Raw genomic sequence first — 21,501 nt, 5'->3', positions numbered from 1 at the left:
CTGCTTAAGGATTACATGGCAAAAGTCCAGGGATCTAATTTAATGCCCGTTTCCTGGAGAAGAGCCCATTCATTCAGCCAGCTGCTTCTGCCCTCACAGCATTCCCTCTTCCACCATCAGGCAAGGGAGTCCTGCTAGGCTTTCTGCCTTGTTGGTCCTCACATTCACTCTGAAAGCAGGACAGGTCCTTAAAACCAGCCCTTCTCTCAACGGGACAGCTTTCCCTTCTCTGGCTCTTGCTTTCGCTCCTGTCAATCTGCCTTCTGCCTGTACTCTGGCAGCAGTTACCAAGCTGCCATGTTTGTCACGGCTCATCTCCATGGTTCTTGTGTGTATTTCCTGGATGTGGACCATGGCCAGAACCCACTGGAACCTCGTTCTGGCTGTTTAATTGATTCTGTTGGCTTTATTCTATATTAGTTCATGTCGATCCTAGAACCACTGTAAGCTCTGAGAGATAAATTTCATCTTTTCTTGCCTACGACCAGGTTGTCCTTCACTTCCCAAGCCTTGCCATCATTAACATTACACTCTCCTCCCCAATACACACACTTGGAACCCTCTTTAGGTACTTAAGCCTCTTGAGGGCAGGAATTGCCTTTATTTTTGCTTGGAGTGTATCCCTAGCACATATAATTGCAAATAACACAGGAAATGCTCATCAAATATCCTACCATTCCTCTATCATTCATGCCTCTCAGGAATCCAGTATCCCTGATTCTAGACTCAGCTCTCTCTCTGCTGCTTCACTTAACTGCCTCCAAATAACAAGAGGCAGGAGAAGAACAAACAAATTGACAGAAATCTTGATGTGACAACATATAAAATTCTTTATATTTGTAATTCCTTACCCTGCACTAATGGTCCTGGAGCTGGTTTTATTGTGCATTCAAAGGCAACAAGAAACTTAGTTCCATGAGTCATAATCATATATTCATATGATATATATAATCATATAATCAATCAGTGTTGATAGCAGTGTTCTAGGAAGTGTTTGAGAAAAGACCCCTGTGAAAATAATGACAGCTTACTTGCCAGTTTTCTCCCAAGATTGAAGAGAAATGCTATAGAAATCCTGGTGAGACCCTCTCTATGAAATCCAGGTAGACCCTCAAAATCACTGATATCAGTATAAGGGGATATAGGGGAGGGCAAAAAAAAGTTGGAATGAAGTGATACCTAGAAGTTTCCCATCTATGGATCATGAACACTTTCTTTGAGAAAGACACAGGAAATGCTGGACATGGCAGGACAGGTCAGCCAGAACTGTAACTTTCTGGTTACTGAAATAGGGGCAGTAGAACTAGGGGTCAGTGCTCAATTATCAATTTCTTAGCTCAATAATCAAGATCAGCACCAAATTAGAAGAAAAGAAATGAAAGACATGATCTGCAATGAAAGCAGCTCTGACTTGACCTATGTAAACAAACTATTGATGCAAAAAAAGGAAAAGATATTATCATGGTCCATTACCATTTCATATGGATGTCCTACAATAAGGTGGTCAAGAGAGCCTGGAAAATATCTCAGCCATTAGAAGCTTGAGCTCCCTGCAAAGTGGAGCAGTCAAAAGAACATTTGTTTAGAATAAAAATGCATTTAGAAAGTCCCATTGGGGAGGTAGTAGAACATCATGAGTAGTACAGCCTCATAAAATAATAATGTTGATGATAAAGCTACCCAAAATTTATGTAGTACTTTTTAGGTTTGCAAAGCACTTTACAAATATTGTCTCATTTTATCCTCACTAACTAACCTTATGATGTAGGTGGTCTTATTATACATTCATTTTGTAGATGAAGAACCAAGGCAGATGGAGGGTAAGTGACCTGCCCAGGATTACAGACCTAGTATTCCTGATTCTAGACTCAGCTCTCTCTCTGCTGCGTCACTTAACTGCCTCCCAATAACAAGAGGCAAAAGAACAAACAAATTGACAGAAACCTTGATGGGACAACATAGTATTTTCACTTTTTGTCGTTGCTTGCTTGCTTGGTTTTTTCTTAATTTTTCCTTCTTTTGATCTGATTTTTCTTGTACAGCATGATAAATGTGGAAATATGCTTAAAGGAATTGCACATCTTTAACCCATATTGGATTATTTGCTGCCTAGAGGAGGGGGAAGGAGGGGAAAAATTTGGAACACAAGGTTTTGCAAAGAAGTGAATGATGAAAACTCTCTTTGCATGGATTTTGAAAAATAAAAAGGTATTAAATATAAAAAAGAAATCTTGGTTTGAGAACTACAAAACCAGATCTTCCAAAGAATATTTTAGGTTGAAATTGAAAGGAGAACAAGAAAAAGTTGAAAAATGGGAAATATTTGTGACGATTTCTATAAGAAAAGAAATTATTTTCTTCTAATTGTGCTTTCCCTTCCTGGCTCTGTTCCTGATTTTCCAGGCACCATGACCTTCTCTTTTATGATTTATATTTTTATTTATTTTTTTAAACACATGAATCATGTTGGGAGAGAAAAATTAGAGCGAAAGGGAAAAACTACAGGAGAGATTAAAAAACGGAAAGAAGTGAACATAGCATGTGTTGATTTGCATTCAGTCTTTTTCTGAATGCAAATGACATTTTCTATCCAAAGTCTTTTGGGATTGTTTTAGATCCCGGAACCATTGAGAAGAACAAAGCACCATAACTTTTTTTGCTTTCCTTCCCCACTTCACTTTTCCCTTTTTATGCACAGTCTTTCTTCATTAGAGTGAGAGCTCCTTGAGGTCAGGATGGGCTTTCGAACCTAATTCTTATTTCCTTGCCTTCCCTTCTCCATCAATAATAGGGAACAGGCCACATTTAGCCCCAGAAATCTCAGTTCCAAACGTGTTGTGAGAGGAGGGCCATGCTTAAAGCTCATAATTTCTAGGGCAGAGAGGGATCAAGTCCTCCTCAAAGGGTCGACAATGGTGAATGATTGGAAATAACAATAGCATTAGTCCTGAGGGAGTTGATCAAGGAAAAAGTCCTGATCTATAATTACCAGCTTACACACCTCCTTTCCTATCATGAATAAGTCTTTATGGATGGGGAAGGAACAAGTGTAACGTGCTCTCCTGGCAGTTACAATTACTAGTCTGTCCTAGACCCACCAGAGTACCTTTGACCACTGTCCTTTGCAGTGTGAGCTCTACCCGGCTCACCTCCTCTGAGGCCTTCAAAGGTCTCTGGCCACAATCTCTTGAATCTATCGCTTAATAACCGGCAGCGCACTCAAGAACAGCCACGTGTAATCTTAAAAGCCTTTATTATACCTACTCACATAATGCCCTAACTGATGCCCTGACTTGTTGGTTCCCGAGTGAACACCTGGTCAGAAGACCCATGTGTTCACTACCAAAACCCTTACCTCTTTTGGCTACCAATCTTGGCTTGGCCACCCAGGCTAGGAAGCCAGGGTGAAGAGCGCCAGGTTAAAGAGGGCACTTGCTGCCTGCAGTGGGCTTACATAGGGCCTGTGAGGTCACACACACAGCCAATCAGCGAGAGAGTCACCCATTATGAAGCTATCTCAATATGGCCAGGATCCCGCCCAAGGGCAGTCCTAATATCCACAGAAATTACTTCCGGGCCTCAATCTCCTGATGTGCTGTGGCACCCATTTAAAGGCCCCTTACAAACAAGCATTTTTAAATTTACAAATATTATCTCATTGAATATGAACCTAATTTACACAGGTATTAAGGGATCTGATGATGAAAATCCAAGGAGAAGGCAGGTGGGTTTTGCAGCTCAGATTCTACAACTGGTCACCTCTTGAAAGTTTTGCAATTGGATGAAAAAGTATAAAGAGCAAAGGCGCACCAAGAATCTACTTATTGTGGGTGGAATTTTAAAAATATCATGTGATTTGGCAGAGCTGACCCATCACTCCTTCTAGATTGGGCAGATATCAGGAAAGGAGTTGGATCTGAGAAGCTGTACCAAAAAGGAGCAGAACTTGTTTTCTTGCACCTGAGTCTCTGTGCTGGATATCTATGAGTTATAAGCAGCCATGAGCACAAGAAAGCAAACCACCCGTGGTCAGAAATCCCAAAGAAGCTCCCCACAGCAAGAAAGGCCTTTCTTATACTTGTCTTGTTCTGAAACCCCACATGGACCCCACGAGGTGGGGCTCAACCCACTGAATCAAAATCAAGAACAAGGTTCAATACCATTTACCTCTTCAGAGACTCAGTAAGCTTATATATGAGAGGAAGAAAAATCTTCAAAGTCACAAATGCCAGAGACCTTGTTCTATTTTGCAAAGAATATATTATGGGGTAGTGACACTAAATCTGGAGTCAAGAGAGCTAGCAGCATCTTAGTCTGGCCTTGTTCCTAGGGCCCTGACCTGCCTCCTTGGACAGGTCATTCAAGGTCTTTGGGCCAACAGCATCTATAAAATGAGGAACTCTATGGTCTGGTCCTTTCTGCCTGCAGATCCCAGGAGGGATCCTGAGTCTGCAAGGGAAAAGGAATAGAATTATTCTCTATATATATCAGTATCATATATTATTTTATTATATACCAGTACATATGTTAATATATTATTATTAGGTACCAGTATTTCACCATGCAAGGTAAATGGACAGAGTCACAAATGGGACTTTGGTTTCTGGGCTTATCAGAGCCTCTTCCTCCGGTGAGCCACAATTCACATGGAAATTCCCCAAGAGAAATGTGTCCTGATTCTCCCGTGGCCCAAGGAGCTGGAAGATTTATGGACTGGAACGAAAGGGAAGGGAAGGGACTCTGTGGTCATCTCATGACTAAACATATTCCAGCCTTGGTTAAGAAGGCTCTGTGCCTGAGAGCTGCCCATCATACCATCATGTGAACTTTTCTCCATTTGGGGACCTAGAGTCTCCAGAGCTTCCCCTTTATCTGGGGATACTGCCCTCCCTGAGTCCCCCTCCCCAAAGCTGCCAAACTGGTGCTCTTCAAGCCCAGGTCTGACAGCTTCTTCCCTCACTCCAAAATCTTCAGGACTACAGCAAGGATAAACTATTTAAAGTCCCTCACACTCCTTCTGTTCCAGCCGAGCTAGACAACTATTGTCCCTGTAGGTGACATTATTTCCTGCCCCTGTGACTTTGTACAGGTAACGTCCCGTGCCTGAAAGGTGCTCCTGCCTCATCTTTACCTCTCTGGTAACCAGAGCTTTGGGCTCAGGAACCCTGCCCTTCCCCCAACATTTGGGATTTATTTTGCATGGATCTCCATCTGTCAAACGGAGGAAGTTGTTCCAGATGGTCTCTGGTGCAAGTTACCGGTCAGTATTTGTGTCAGTAGAGGGAATTTCCATACTGGGAGTTTCTTATACTAATAAAATTACAGTTTCAAACCCAAAGAGTTAGAGGGAGAGAGGATAATAATGGGAATCATTCCTGCTCCACTTACTAGGATAGACAACAAATATAAAAGCATATATAAAATACAAACAAGAGCACACATAAAATAAATTCAATGTATTTTAGGGGCAGGGGTGAGAAGGTAATAGTAGCCAAGGAGATCTAGAAAGGCTTAAAGGACAAGGGCACACACCTGAGCAGAGCTGTGAAGATTCTAAGAGGGGGAAGTAAGTCGGGAGGGCATTGCAAGAACGTATGTGCAAAGGTAAGGAGGTGGGAGATGTGTCCAGTCTCACAGGTACCGCAAGGCTACATGTGACGGAGGTAGATGGGAACCAGACTGTGAAGGGCTTTTAATCTCCAACAGAACAATGTGCATTTGGTCCCAGGGGTAATAGGGAGCCATGCACTGTAGTATGGAGCAGGGCTGTGCTGCGGGAATGCTCCTTTGTGAGAGCAGGGATTGGAGAGGCAGGGAAGTCAGTTAGGAGGCTTTGGATAACCCAGACAGGAGGCGAGGAGGGCTCCAATCTACCTTTCCACAGCCCCACAGGACTTCCTCAGCCAAACTGGCCAGTGCTCCCTGCTGTTCCTAATGGGAGATCCGGTGGGGAGAGGACTTGGAGGAGGATGGCTGCCCCGGGCATTTTCCTTCTCCTGGCCCTTGGGTTTTGGACCCTCTCCATAGAGGAGGAAACTCTCAGCGAGGCCCGGGCCAGCTGCGCAGCCAGGGAGGCTGGCCACGGGGAGCCAGGACGCCAGCTGGCCCATTGTTTGTGGCCAGGTCCTGCAGTCCCTGCTGGGGAAACCAGGGCCTTCCGGCAGCCGCCCAATCCCTCCAAGGTCAGAGAGGACCTCTGAAATCGCTCAGCACCAGGCTCCCTCCAGCGTCCCAGCCGGACAAGAGGTGCTCTCCAGGAGGCCCCGTTCAATCTGTCTTTGAACCCCAGCCCAGGCTGGAAGGCCAAACTTCAAGGCTAGCCTCCGAGCCCTGCAACCTTCACCCACCCAAGGGCTGGACATCTTTCTAGTGGACTGTGAGTCTCCTCCGGGGAAAGTCACAGTAAGTTCTCAGCTCTTGGCAGAGCCTGCCAGGTACAGGGCAATCTACCCTCTGCAGAGGAAACAGCTGCAGCCTTCTCAGGAGGCACCGAGGGTGTGCGGGCCAGGAAATCCCCAGGTCAAGGCTCGCCTTGGCAGGTGTGGGGGTTGGGGGCCCAGAATACCTGCCACTCTCCAGGCAGAACTCTGTGGACAGAACACAGCTGCACGGCCAGCAAACCTGGGGAGAATGACGGTCCTTTTGTCCCCTCCTCAGTCTGGCCCCTTGTACAGTGTACGAGTGAGCAGAAGGGGGCAGGTGGGCTCGGAGGCAAAGAGGAAGGAGGTTTCTGGGTTTTGTGGATCAGTGTCTTCTAATTCAAGACCACCAATCTCCCCTTTGGAACATCCTCTGCTCACAGAATCACCCCATTCCAGGCCCAAGAGGACATCAAAGGCTTCTAGTCCAGCCTGCAGCTGAGCCAAAGCTTCCTCTCCAGTGTTCCTAAGGGACAAGGAATTCAGTGGCCTGTGTATGGAAATGGAGCCTTCCAAAGAGGAAAAGCACCCCCCCTCCCCCTGCACAAGACTCATTTTGGCTCTGATATCACCAGGCGATTTCCCTTGAGCCAAAATCTGAACAGTGCTCTCCGTCTCTCTGTTTCTCTCTTTGCCTCTCATTCTCTTTCTCTGCCTCTTTCTTCTCTCTGTCTTTGTCTGTTTCTGCCTCTGTTTTTTCTTTCTTCTCTTTTCTTCCTGTTTCTTTCTGTCTTCTCATTTTCTGTTTCTGTTTCTTTCTCTCTGCCTCTTTTTTCTGTCTTTATTTGTCTCTCTCTCTCTTTTTCTCTTTTCTGTTTCTTTTTCTCTGTCTCTTTCTTCTCTCTCTGGGTCTCCCTCCCTCTTACTCTCTGTCTCTCTTTGGGTCTCCCTCTTTCTTTATCTGTCTCTTTCTCTCTGTGTCTCCCTTTCTCCTCTCTTTCTCTTTTTTCTGTCCCTCTTTCCTTTTCTCTCTCTCCCTCTGTATCCCTCTGTCTCCCTTTCTCCTCACTCTGTCTCTTTCTGTTCCTCTCTCTCTCTCTCTCTCTCTCTCTCTCTCTCTCTCTCTCTCTCTCTCTCTCTCTGTCTCTGTCTCTCTCTCTGTCTCTCTGTCTCTCTGTCTCTCTCTCTCTCTCTCTGTCTCTCTCTCTCTCTCTCTCTCTCTCTCTCTGTCTCTGTCTCTCTCTCTGTCTCTCTGTCTCTCTGTCTCTCTCTCTCTCTCTCTGTCTCTCTCTCTCTCTCTCTCTCTCTCTCTCTCTCTCTCTCTCTCTGTCTTGTCTCTGCCTCTGATTCCCAGAGGGCTTCCTCTTGTACAGCCTCTCCCCCATGTCCCTCCCTGTATGCTTTTATCCAAAGCCTGGTGCTCCCCTCTTCCCTCCCTGCTGTCCTGGCAAGCTCAGACCCGTTGGCCCCAGGCACTGATGCTGCAGCAGGACCTGCCAGGGAGGTGAGTCACTCCCTCCCTCACTGCCTCCAGGTTCAGTTGGCTGGAATCCTGCCTCGCAGGAAAAGGTGCAAAAAAGCATTCAGACTGACCTGAGCTATTGGATGCTGAGCACAGTCAACGCAGGGAAAGGGCCCCTGGCCAGAATCACACCATTGCTGCAGCTGTCATGGAGGGCGCAGGATCCTGCCATTCCAGAGGATCCATCCCATCACCATCCTTGGGGACTGAGAGGGGTCCCATCAGAGAACCCAGGAAAGGAACAACTCCTTATCCCCGGGTCTTCCTGCCGCTATTTTCTCTACCACCCTCCATTCATCCTCCACAACACTGTCCAGATGTTTACTCCCATCCATCCAAGCATCCACTCATAGCTCCTTGTTGTCTACTGATACTTGCAGACACAGAACTCCTAATGCACCAGGGGCACTCCTCTGGATTTCTTGGTATTGTGTGAATATGGGTGAAACCCGGGGGATGTCTATCTGTTCTCTGCTCTCCTCTCCATGACTCCCCATCTTCTCTTCTTGTTATTGTCTTCTCTGAAGCCCTCACAAGGCTTCCCTGTACAATTCTTGGGGGAGAATATGCTGCGCTGCCTACTCACAGGGTGAGACTGGAAGGATAGAGAGATGGGAGGGATGGAGAGATAAGGGATAGAGAGATGATGGAGAGATGATGGAGGAATGGAAGGATTTAGCATGAAAGCCTCCCAATACTCCCAACAACTTGACTCCCAACACATACTTAATTTATATCAATCAGTCCATAACTCCTGGCCTGTCTAGAGCTAGGCTTCTTTAACATTTCTTGACTGTTACCATGTCCTTTCACCTTTTTTAGCTCTGTTTTCTGTATTGTTTCCCCCCATTAGAATGTAAGCTCCTTAATCCAATTCCAATTGATCAATGATGGACAGAATCAGCTACATCCAGAAAAAGAACATTGGGAAATGAGTGTAAACTGTGAGCATTATTTTTTTTTTTGTTTTGTTTTGTTTTTCTTCCCAGATTATTTTTACCTTCCAAATACAATCCTTCCTTTGCAACAGCAACAACAACAAAATTCGGTTCTGCACACATATATTGTGCAGGATATACTATAAGATATTTAACATGTATGGGAATGCCTGCCATCTAGGAGAGGAGGTGGAGGGAAGGAGGGGAAAAATTTGGAACAGAAGGGAGTACAAGGGATAATGTTGTAAAAAAAAAAATTACCTATGTATATGCACTGTCAAAGAAAATGTTATAATTATAAAAATTAATTTAAAAAAAGAAGAAAATAAATAAATAAATAGATGAGTAGATTAATTAATTAATTAATTAATTTATTTAAAGGGGGGGAAGAATATAAGCTCCTTGAGTGTAGGAACAGTCTGGCTTGCTTACACTATTTCCCCAGGGTCTGGACTTAGCAACATTTCATAAATGTCCTCTATGACTCAGCTTGGTTGAGTTTTTCCCCAAGCATTCTTAAATTTCATCTTTCTTCCTTGATTTCTTGCTTTTATGGGACAAGATTGTGTGTGACCTTCCTCCTTTTGCAAATGAGTTTATGTTCAAAATTAGTGATGCTCTGGGTTGTCATCTTTGACCTCTTAGTAATGAAACCAAGGTAGTTGTTTCTGGAGTCACCTGTTGTTGTGGTGGCTGATTCACAAAGCATAAACTTCCCTAGAAAACGCTGACGGTCAGCTATTTTACCTGTTTCCCATTTCCCTCATTTAAATAGGTCAAGTAGACATTGCTTCAATTATATATCATTTAAACATATTTGTTCTTCCAATTTGGTGACGATGTTTATTTTTCTCTAATAAGCTGACAGACTAATCTCATGTGGACATCTGATCCCAAAATGATTCCCTTCTCTGTTAAAAGGTCACTTAGAATCCACACGATTTCCTTTTCTATAAAGCTATTGGGTTCCTGCTCAGCCCATCAGCATCTCCTGACTCTTGAAGTCAGAATAAAGCATTCACGAGAATCAAGCTTTTCAATGCAGCTTTTGCTCTTTACCTGTCTTTGCAATTGAAGTCACTATCGATGGCGGTTGTGCTTTTATTGCCTTTAGACAGCTTTATCCAGCTTTGTCACACTCTCTACTCTTTTTTTTTTTTTAACAGCTGCGGCAGCGACATAAGCTGTAATTACTTTTGTATTTTGCTACATTCCTCTCAGGACCATTACAGTGCAATACTGCCTGGACAGACGTGCCATAAAACCCACTCTCCTAGAAGACCAAATGAAATCTCCTTCCTGTTTCCAGTTTCATTTCCAGGAGGAATATCAAGGTTGAGGGGAGTCTTTCTGTGATGAACATTGGACAAGTGTCTCACATTTGGAGTCCCCACAGTTAACAAATTGTTGCCCAAATTCACTTTTTTTTTTTTTATTTAACACATTAGAACTTCTTGAAGACTTTGGGGGCAGACACTCCATACTGACCACAGTCTAAGATCTTGTTCCCTTTCCTGCCAAACTTCCAGAAGCCAAAGGACTTCTTGAGACTGAGGACCACTTTGCAACTTTCTTTGGTTCATGAATTCCATCATATGGGGCTGGCCTTTTTTCCCCTCACCCCAATACCTCTGCTAAGCCCTTTTTCAGACTGGTTACACAGACCTTGACTGCTACCATCCCCCAGGGTTCTGCAGCAATCTCAGGGTCTCCCCAGCAGGACCCCAAGAGCCCCTAGTCACTTATACAGGGTAAAGCGAACAGGGTGGTAAATGTCAATGAGACGGGAGAGCATCATCTAAATCCCAGAAGCACCAGGTCAATGAAACCAGAGGAGAAAAATGTCTATTGAATAGCCCTTGGGGAAGTGCAGAAAGAGGGCAATAACTGTTTTGTAGGTCACCAGCAGTGGACAGACTCTGCCCAGGGAAGTGAAAACAGAGTAAGACCCTTACCTCTTTTGCTTCATTAGTCAAACTAAGAGAGTCATTCAGGGAAAGGAAAGACAATCAGCTCTGTCCTCATGAATGGGGCCCCATTGGGGAGAGGGGCAGGAAGGAGAAGGAGCAGAAAGGGACTGCCAGGGCACCCACCAAGCTTAGGATGCACACCTGTGGGGAAGGAAAAACCCTTACCAACAAGACTACCTTTAGTCATTCAACAAATGTGGGCAAAAACTACTCCATCTGGACTTTGGGCCAGGCCATGGAGGGTAGAAGGCAGGGAGGGGAGTTTCCAGATCATACATCCTGTCCTCCAGCAGCTTGTGTCCTAGTGGGGGACTGGATGGACCCTTTGGTCCTGAATAAACCCAATGCAAGGCAGAAGGTAGTTAGTATTTGTTGGGACCTTGACACAAAGTCCCAAGAGCAGAGTTTAGCAGAGGGAAGATCCTGCTGTCTGGGAGTTCAGAAAAGGTTTGATGCTGTGGAATTTATTCAGCAGATTTTCTTTTTGGCATTTTAAAAATAGACTTTATCGATCTTTGGAGCCAACTCTTATAACAAAGAATTTTTTTAAAAAGAAAAGAAAATTGATAAAATAAAACTGATAAAAATTCACTGAAACTAAAAGCTTCAAAAATTCCATGCAACCAATCGAAATTCTTTAAGCATATCCTGAATCCAGAGTCCTGGCTCGGAGGCTGAAGATGACACAAGTTTGTCCTTATGGAGCAGAGGGGTGACAAGACAAGTATGAAGGTAATAGGGATAGGGATTGGACCTGCAAGGTCGTAGCTATAGGGAATCCCAGGGGAAGAAATTCCCTCTACCAATTCGGGACAATTGCATCTCCCATGCAACTTAACAGGCATAGGGAGATTCCTGGAGCACTAAAGTTGTGTGATGTCTCAGAGTTACACAGCCAGGATGTATCAATGATAAGATCTGAACCCTGGCCTTCCTGGCTCTAAGACCAGATTCCTATCCACTGTTCCACATTGCTATTATATAAATGCAATCCAAATCCAAATATAATAAGTAATTCATTTTTTTTTCTCTTTTAATATAGTTAATTCTCCCTACCCAGAAGAATTTATGGGAATACACTCACAAATAACTGAGATGTAGGAAAAAAGGGAGTAGTTATAGGGGAGGGAAGTGCAGGTTCCTCCCAGGAACCTGGGAGCAGAGTCTAGATTGTGCACCTAGCTTCATGGTCTGCTGGCATCTGGTAGGGGCTTCACCTCTCCTGGGACCCTGCACTCAGGGAGCCCACTTGTTTTACAGAGGCCCAGAGAGGTGGTGGGTCACGCCCAAGCTCACATTCTGGTTCAGATAAGAAATAGAGACAAAGAGCGGAGCCCTTCCTTAGCTTACTTATTTTTTAGCTTCCTTTCCCCTTTGGCATCAGCTCCCCATCCCTAGACAGTGAGCCCAGTCCTAAGACCAGCACACAAGCTTTAAAAACCTGTCTTGCCTTCTGCTGAAAACATAAGCAAGAGGAAATGGCTTTGTTCCTTGCTTAGATATCAAGGAAATCACAAGTGTCCCAGGGGAATATCCCTCAAGATCCTCTGGATTCAGAGCTGGGAAATCACCTGCCACTTTACAGACAAGAAAACCAAGGTCCTGACAATAACTATCACTTATCTAAGATCCTAAAGGCAGACTCAGAACTAGAATCCCAAATCAAGAGCTCTTGCCCAAATCCTGGTAAAGCAGATACTTTTCTTTTAAGCACTTAAATAGAACTAGACATGATGGAACAATAGTTCCAAGAGAGGGTCAGGGGCTAATTAAAAGCACTTGACACACACTAGGCACTTAATACTTGCTTGTTTCCTTCCCTATCTTCCTTTGGCCAAGACAAGGGGATTGACTCGCTAAAAGGAGGATCTAGAAAGTAGGGGTTCAAATGGGGTAAATAGGCAAGACACTTGGTAAACCTGAATACACCAAGCCACTGATTATCAGGAATATGAGATTACAATTATTGTTAGCAAAGCAAGGATTAAAACAGGTTATTCCAAATCCAGGCTTTTTTTTTTTCCTCTGTAGGACCAGCTGTTGCTACATTTAAAACAAAATCAATATTTATTGATCTCTTTTGTTTATACACCTTCTAAATGTTTCCCTGTAATACACCCTCTAAATGTTCCTCTGAATCCCTTCTTTTCCCCTCCCAAAGAGTCATTTCTTGTGACAATGGATGTGATAAGTTTTTTGCTGGGTTTTTTTTGCATCTAAACATTTGACACCTCTTCCCCATCCCAGAAGAGTGAGAATTATGACAATTATTTTGGAAATAGCACAGAAGGAAATAGGTGGCGTAGGTCTGGCCTAGCATGGTTCCAATAAGTTTCTGTGGTCTGGTGTATCCTTGCTTTAACAGAGAATAGAGAAGTCCTTGCTCCCTTTCTTCAGTTCCTTACTCAGTTATCTTTCACAGTGCTCTGGGAAAGTCTCCAGCCTTACAGAAAAGAGAGGGCACCCTTTGCTCTCCGGCCAGAGCAGACGAGGCAGAAATCCATGCTTTGCTCCCACCTCAGCAACCTCATTATTTCAAGATTTTTCAACTACATGTTTATTTTCCTCTTGAAAAGTCCCCTCTCTCTGTGCAAACTTAGTGCCACTTGCAAAGACAGGTCATTGATCCGAAAAGGGAAGAAAAAAGGAGGAAAAGGGCCCAAGCTTGCTATTAGGACACTGGAAGGCAATCCGGTTGATGCAATGACCAATGTCCCAAACCCCTTATGATTTAGTCCCACAAGCATCTCCATTGGTTATCTACGGCCTGATTGTCAATGCTCTAGCAAGCTCTTCCCCACTTAAAATTCTGATGCTTAGCTCATTCCCTAGGATCTACAGAAAACTAATCTTGGCTCCCCTAAGCCATCTGTGCCTCTTTAAATGCATATACATGTATATATTAACATCAATTTATACATATATATACACACACATAAGGATATAAATAAAGCTAGATATATCTCTTTACATGTTATACCCATTCTCTGCACAGGTTTAATATAAGCTCCTTTAGAGCCAGCATTGTCTTTACAGCACCCAGCACATAGTAGGTGCTCAGGAAATGAGGGGATCGGATTGCTTAGCAGCTGGTTTCCTTCTTTTGGAGGTAGAAGCATTTTTTCTTTCCCATCCCCCAGTCTTGGGACTAAGGGGGATTGTCTGGATAGTTTCTTGGCCCCAAGCCCAGCTAGGAACTCCAAGTCCTGGTCCCATGCTGGGACCACTCAGACCAGTTTCTCCTCCCTCATCTCTCATGCTGTCCCTTACTTCTCATCCTACCTAACTGCTTGCTTCTTCTCTCCCTCCTTTCCTCATCTTCAGCTTTCCCTTGACCTTCAAACATGAGTACTCCCAAAGGCTCTGTTCCAAGCCTTTTTCTTTTCTCCTTAAACTATCTCCTTAATTCCCATGGCTTTAATGATCACCTCCATTCAGATGATTCCCAAATCTATATGTCCAGCTCTAATCTCTATCAGGAACTCTGGTCCTGAATCTCCATCAGATACTTCCATCTAGACATGGTTGACAGAGAGACAGACTCGAGTCAGGAAAACCCTGCTTGAGAAGCTTATTCACTTAATCTTTGTCAGTCCCAGTTTCCTCATCTGTAAAATGGGGAGTGGTGGACCCAATAATGTCTAAGACTCCTAATTTTAAGAAACCTCTAAAGTCCTTTCCAATTCTATCTTGGAGTTCTCCATCCAACTCCACTAACTCTCCTACTTGTGCCCCCATCCTGTTTTGAATCCTCCCTTGCCTCCTCTTCAGCCTGTCCATCCTCCCCCCCAAACTCCACTTTTGAAACATCTCTCCCACCTGTTTTCTCCCCTCCATTTCCATAGATCCCCACCCCAGTTCAGGCCATCACTTTTTTTTTTTTTTAATTGTTAATGATCTAAGACTTTCCCCTCTCCAATGCCATTCTCAAAGCTGCCCAAAAACTTAATCCCAGGCTTCCTCTGCTCATGGGTTCCCCCTGTTTAAAATCTCTCAACGTTGTCCAAACAAGCTGTGACTCCTCACTCTGGCAGTCCAGGGCCTGTCACCTGGCTAGCACCTTTTTTCTCCCCTATTTCTCTCCATCACCTTCTGCACCTCCCAGCCACACTGGTCCTGCCCCCTCCCATCTGTCTTTGTGCCTTTGTTCCCCCTGCCTCCCACACCTGGTCTAGGTTCCAGTTGCTAAGGCTCCTTTATTCCTGCTTCTTCCTTCAAGAACCCCTTCGGGTTCACATCTCCCAGAAAGTCTGACTTAACCTGCCCCATCCCTTTTCCAAAGCGATCTCCCTGCCATCCATATTCTCTGGGCATATTGCCTGGGCTTCTTGGCGTTTTTCTCTCCCTCCCTTATCTCCCAGACATGTAGGTGTGAGCGGGTCCTCATACCCTAAGCCTTTGTCCCCCAGTACCCCCCCCACAGCAGGGATTTGAGCCACACCGGCCCCCTTGCACTGGGGGAGCAGACATCCTTTCTTTTCTCTAACCTATGGTCCCTTGGGGTGCAGCTACCAAATGCTTGCCTGGCTTCTGAGAACACAAGAGGGAATTCAATGTGATTGAGGTACAGGCAGGGTGGCTCGGGGTGATGAGATAACAGAGGCTCTCACAGGCTCAGTTAACTGGTGATCTGGAGGCCTTTTCAGGGATGAATGAGCCTGGCCTCAGATCTGGGGCAGCCCATCGGAAACACCCGTGTCCGGTTCCTCCAAAGTCCCAGGAGGAGCGGTCTCCTTGTGTGCCCTCAGTCGAGGACACCCTTCACCCAGGGAGGCGCAGGGAGACTTTGGTTTCAGTCCCCTTAACTCTGAAGGAGGGGGCCTGGTAAACAAGGCCTGGGCCTGGGCGGGGTAGCCAAGGTGGGGTGGGGCCAGCCAACAGTGACACAGGCTAGGATATATCCAAATATGTTTCTGATTAGGCCATTTGGAACAGTGTCAACCTGCCTGACCCACCCTGGAAGAAAGGTTTTCCAAAAAGGATGGGACTTTGGCCATCTGAGGGGAAGTAGCCCAAAGCCATCTTTAGGCCTAGATCTCCCTCCTTCCCCAGGATGGGCACACAAAGGTTTGGGGAGCAGCAACAAAGGGAAAAGTAGCCATGTGCCTGTCTACCTGACATGGCCCTGCCATCCCCAGGCTCAGACTAGGGCCCCTCAAAGCAGTCATATAAAACTACCCAGCACAAAAGACAGAAGCTAAGCTAGTCTTCAGCTCCCCCGAAGTCAGTGCACAGAGAACCAAGGAAATCCCCTTTTGCACAGCAATGTCAACATTTCCTGCTCAGGGGAAACCTTCAGACCTCCTACCTAGTCTCCTAGCCATCCTGGGATTGGGCCCACAGATGTGCTTGGGAAATGATCCTTTTTCAGGCCCGGGGGCCAATCCACCCTTCCTGGAACCACTCACCCATGGCTCAGACACCCAAGGCATTTTGTCTGGTTCTCCTTGAAATTCAGAAGAAAAGGAGGATTTTGACAGTGGGCTCAAAATTGACAGAAACTCATAGGAAAAGACAGGAAGGAAATGCCAAACCATGGAGGCTGAAGTCAAAAGAGCTCATCAGATACTTTGGGTCTGTGACATTTAGTGAATTAAAGGTATGGAGGGGTGACCTGCCAACGCCCCCGCGCAGTGCTTGGGGTTCTCCTGGAGATCTGGGGGGCACGTCTCTTAGGATTTATGAAAGCAAACACACCCACAGACAGCCCCTGGTTCTGCCTCCCTTCTGCACCAAGCCTGGAGCGCGCCCAGCCTTAGGTACTGAGGACAATCCATCCTGAAAAAACTGCCAAGGGAAGAGGTGAGGTGTGGAGGAGAAAAAGCCCCTGGCCTAGAGTCTGGGGGCAGGAGCATGGGGTCCTAAGGCCAGCTTCTTTCTTTTACAGATAAGAAAACTGAGGCTCAGGAGGAATGACTTGCCCCAGGTCACACAAAAGTTTTTATATCTAGAATTGAGACCATCAGGGTCAGCTCCTTTCTTTTACAGGTAGAGAAACTCAGGCCCCGGTGTGTGACTTGCCCAATGTTAGGGATGAGATTTGTACAAGTTCTCTGACTCCTCTTTCCACTGCTACTTTATATCTGAGTGGTTCTGGACAAGTTACTAAACTGTCCTGATTTTCCCATTTCTTCCGTAAAACTTAGGGGCCAGACGGATGATGGCTATGTGCCTGCAGGCTTAAAACGGGGATTCCGAAGCCCCTGTGACCTGGGGATGCTCCTTTCCCTCTGGGAACCTCAGTTTCCTTAGGTGAGAGATGGGGGCTTGTTGGATGGAGATGTCCTAGGTCCCACCTTCCCGCCCAAAGCCCCATCCTTCAGGTAGCCTGCCAACCATTAAAGCCCAACGGCGGAACCTCCCACGCTCGATCCCGGCTCCCTTCCGGCACACAGCCACTCTGGGAGCGCCGCGGGCCACGGGAGGGCCCGGTCCTCCCCCCCCCACCCCGCCCCAGCAGCGGCCGGACCTCACCTGGGAAGGCGTGTGGGTTGGGGGAGCCTCTCTTAAGGCACTTGGAGCAGAGGATGTGCACGGTGTAGCAGAGGCCGGGCCACTCCTGAAGCAGGGCATCCAGCTCCTCGAGCAGCGGGGTGATGGCCTGCCATGCCGTCCAGATGTTGGGCAGGGAGGCGTGGCTGGCGATGGACAGGGTGTCGGGCTGGCGGGCGCTGCGGCCCGGCCGGTAGCTCACCACCACGGGCACCTTGCCGCGGTAGGCGAAGATCTGGAACCTGCCGTCGGAGCGCTGCACCACGTGCCTGTTGATCTGGACGCTGTAGCGGGCGAACAGGCCCGGGGGGAAGAGCACGGGGAAGCTGTACCGGATCTGCAGCTGCTCCGCCACGAAGGACTGGCCCGCGAGGGCCGCCGCGGCCGCGCCGCCCGAGCCGTCGATCCAGGCCTCGGCGGGCGGGACTTCGTTCTGCACGTAGCACGGGAACTTGTACCAGGCCGCCGAGGCCCCGTTCAGGGCCTTGCCCTTGGCCTTGTTGAGGCAGTAGCAGAGCCCCATCTTCTCCAGCAGCTCCAGGAGGAGCTGAAGGTCCTGGGGGGCCTGCACGTGAGGCCGCAGCAGCAGCCGGATGACGTGGGCCGGCAGCAGCCCGTGCAGGAGGAAGCCCTCCACGTAGTGGTGGAGCTGGGCGGCCCGCAGGGGGTCCGCGCCGCCTCCGTTTCCCTGGCCCCCAGCCTCGCCCTGGGCCCCGAGCAGCAGCTTCCGAAGCAGCAGGCTGGAGTCCCGCTGGAAGAAGACGTTGAGGATGTCGATGAGGCGAGGCAGGTTGTGGAAGACGTGCTCCTTGAGGGCCGGGCTGTCCTCGAAGTAGAGCAGCTTGCCGCTCTCGTGCAGGTAGGAGAGCGCGCTCTGCAGCCGGTCCTCCGTGAGCCCGGCCTGCAGGCCCAGGCGCGCCGAGTCCCACCAGCTAAGCCACAGGCGCTCGGCCTGCGGCCGCTGGAAATGCAGCTCCTCCAGGACGTGCCAGGAGCGGGGCAGCACGCGGTGCAGATTGGGGAAGATCTCGCGGTGCTCCGCCACCGACAGCAGCTTGGCCCGCAGCCTCTGCAGCTGCGCCGGGGCCCGGCAGCTCACCGGCAGCACCGGGGACAGGATCTGCGGCCGGTGCTTCAGGAGGTACTGCAGGTGAGCCTTGCGCCTGCGCAGGTTCTTGTCCGACACCCCGTAGTAGGCCGCGTGGGGGCTGGCGCAGCGCAGCTCAAAGTCCCGGGCCAGGGCCTCGTCCACGGCGCTGGCCAGGCGGCCCAGCCCCGCCGCGTCCTGCTTCTCCTGCAGGGCGATCTGTCTGTGAATGTCCAGGCACTTTTCCTCCAGCTCCCGCTCTCCGCACAGGTCCGCGTGCGTGCCCACGATGCAGACCACGGCGTGCGGCACCCGGGCCCCCACGCAGTGCAGGAAAGAGCCCACTGCCGAGGGGAAGCTGGAGGGCTCATACGTGGCCAGGTTGACCACCAGGACGTAAAGGGCCCCCGGGGAGAGGAAGAAGGGCTGGATGACCTCATAGCTCTGGTCCCCGGCCAAATCATAGACGATAAAGCGCAAGCCCCGGGCGGCATCGGCAGTCCAGCTGGTCACCTCGATGCCCTTACTGTTGCTCGAAGTTGGGCCAAGGACAGAGTCCGGGCCCGGGTGGCCCTTCTCCCGACTCCTCCCTGCTCGAGCCCCTTCCTCCCGGTCTCCCTCAGTGAGGCATCTGCGCAGCGAGGTCTTGCCCGCGGCCTTGCGGCCCAAGAGCAGCAGCTTGAGTCGCGGCTGCACGGCAGGCTGGGAGTGGGCGAGCTCCTTCTGATAGGCTGCGATGTAGGGGATGCCCTTCATACACACCTCATAGGGTGGCTGAATCAGTGGGTTGTCCTTGACCTTCCACAGGCCCACACGGGAAAGTTGCCCAAAATTGTCAGGCAGCACGGCGATCTGGTTCCCCTGCAGCACCAGCTCCTCCAGGCCCGTCAGCTCCACGATGGAATCCGGCAGATAGCGAATCCGGTTATTGTCCAGCCATAGGGTGAGCAGCTTGCTCAGGCCCGAGACCAGGGCCGGCACTGCGGTGAGCCGGTTGCGGCTCAAGTAGAGTTCCTCCAGGCTGGCCAGAGGCAGCAAAGCCCCCGGGAAGTCCTCGAAGAGATTGGAGGAGAGGTTCAGCATCCTCAGCTGCTGGAGCCTACTGAACTGGGCGGGCAGGGCTTGCAGCCCGTTGCTGTCCAGCATCAGGCTCTCCAGGCTGGCTAACTGGCAGAAGCCAGGGGGCAGGGTGCCAAGCTCGGCCCCACTAAGCCAGAGGATCTTGAGAGCCCGAAGGGCCCCGATCTCCTCCGGCAGGCCTCGAAGTCGGTTCCCGGACACATCCAGCTCCTCCAGGGCGGCCAGCTGCAGGAGCTGAGGGGGGAAGGCGGTGAGCTGGTTGTGGTCCAGGTCCAGGGTGCGTAGGGCACGCAGGTGGCCTAGGGCGTCGGGCAGCTGGGGGAGCTTGTTGAAACTGACGTCCAGCTCCTCGAGGTGGCCCAGGGTGCCCAGCTGGGCGGGCAGCTCGACCAGCTGGTTGTGGCTGAGGTTGAGTTTGCGAAGCTGGGGCAGGGCGCTCAACACCTCGGCGGTCACGGCACCCAGCCGGTTGTGGCTCACGTCCAGCTCGGTGAGGCGGGCGCCCAGCTGGCCCAGCAGCGGGGGAAGCCTGGGCAGGCGGTTCCGGCGCAGCACCAGACCCCGCAGGAGGGGTAGGCTGCCCAGGGCGGCGGCCAGGCCGGTGGGCAACTCATCCAGGGCATTGTTGCCCAGGTTGAGCACCTCCACGTCGGCGAGGTCGGGGGGCAGCACGAGAGGCGGAGGCTGCTGGGCCGACGTGGGGCTGGGCGACCCGGGGCCGGGGCCGGGGCCCGGGTCCGAGGAGGCGGCGGCCGCGGCCCCGCTCAGACTCAGCTGCCGCAGGTTGCCCCGCAGCTTGCGCGCTCGCAGGGCGGCCTCCCGCCACAGGCGGGCCGTCTTCAGGTCTCCGCCGCCGCCGCCGCCGCCGTCCGTGCCGGCCATGGCGGGCCCGCTACATGCCGGCCCCCCGGCTCCGCCGCGGCCGTAGCCGTGGCCGTCGGAGCAGCGGCTGGGGGGGCGGCCCGGGGCTGCTGGCGGGCGGCGGCGGTGGGGAGGCTCCGGGGGCTCGGGGGGCCGGGCGCCACGAGCATCCTCCCCCCTCACATGGCCCGCAACGGAGCCGAGACGCTGTCCCCGCCGGCTGCCCGCTGCCCACCGCCAGCCGTCAGCCGCCCGCCTCCCGCTATCTGCCGGCTGCCGCCCGCTGCCCTCTCTCCGCCGCCCGCCCGCGGCCCCGGCTCAGATGGAAGCTGGTGCTGTTCCTGCGGCTGGTGCTGCCGTGGATGCAGCTGCTCCCGCCCGCCGCTGTGGCGCTGGGGCTGGTGCGGCTGCTGCTGCTCGGGCCTGGCCCCGGCCCGGCCCCGGCCCCCGGCTCCGGCTCCGGCTCCCGCTCCGCCCCGGCTCCTCTGCTCCGCGGCGGCTGCCTTCCTGTCTCCGCCCCACCCGGCCCCGCCCCGCGACGGCTGCAGCAGCAGCAGCGGCAGCAGCAGCAAAGCGGGAGGAGGAGGAGGAGGAGGAGGAGGAGGAAGGGAAGGAGAAGGAGGAGAAAAAGGATCAGGAGGAGGGGAGGCTGCTGGGGACTCCGAGGCTCCGGGAGGGGGGGCGCTCACGTGACCAGCGCGGGGGCAGGCCTGGACTGGGGAAGGGGTTCTGCTCCTCTGGGCGGGCCGGCAGACTAGGCTGGGCTGAGCGAGTCCAGGATCTGCCCAGCGGCCGACCGCCGGGGAGGGGCTAGCTCAGGACCGGCCGCCCGCCCGTGTCCTTTGTTAGACAGCCTGCACCCCGCCCGGCTTTCTTCTCCCCTTCCCCACCTTCCCCTACCTTGGTCTTCTGAACCTGACGTAAGGCCCCCTCCCCCCAGCCCAGGCTTTCCTTAGCTATCAGAGCAGGGGGGCTGCAGCGGGGGGCTGGGTTGCTCTCCTCTGCCGACAATGCACCCTCCAGACCAGGGGCAGCGGGAGCGGAGGGTGGAGGTGACGCGCAGTGCTCCTGAGCCTTTCGCCTTATCTCTTTATGAGGACGGTGGAGAGCCGACCCGGAAGTGTCCAACAGGTCCGAGTCCGCGCACGATCGCTGGGCTGAGCTCTGGAAGACACCTGGGACGTCTAGTCGA

At 50.4% G+C, this 21,501-nt stretch overlaps 1 protein-coding gene across 1 annotated transcript in view; it reads right to left on the bottom strand.

Annotated features, from left to right (window-relative positions):
• Positions 1 to 20,622, bottom strand: part of MFHAS1 (multifunctional ROCO family signaling regulator 1) — a 51,901-nt gene extending 31,279 nt beyond the window's left edge. Inside the window, exon 1 of the mRNA XM_074276506.1 lies at positions 17,264 to 20,622. Within this exon, the coding sequence (XP_074132607.1) occupies positions 17,264 to 20,330 (3,067 nt within the window). The 5' untranslated portion in view covers positions 20,331 to 20,622. The remainder of the gene's footprint in view (positions 1 to 17,263) is intronic.
• Between the last annotated feature and the right edge of the window lie 879 nt (positions 20,623 to 21,501).

Source organism: Sminthopsis crassicaudata, chromosome 6 (assembly GCF_048593235.1).
Source record: "Sminthopsis crassicaudata isolate SCR6 chromosome 6, ASM4859323v1, whole genome shotgun sequence".
Classification (NCBI taxonomy): Eukaryota; Metazoa; Chordata; class Mammalia; order Dasyuromorphia; family Dasyuridae; genus Sminthopsis; species Sminthopsis crassicaudata.
The sequence above is the reverse complement of the archived record's forward strand: the minus strand, read 5'-3'. Positions and strand labels throughout refer to the sequence as shown.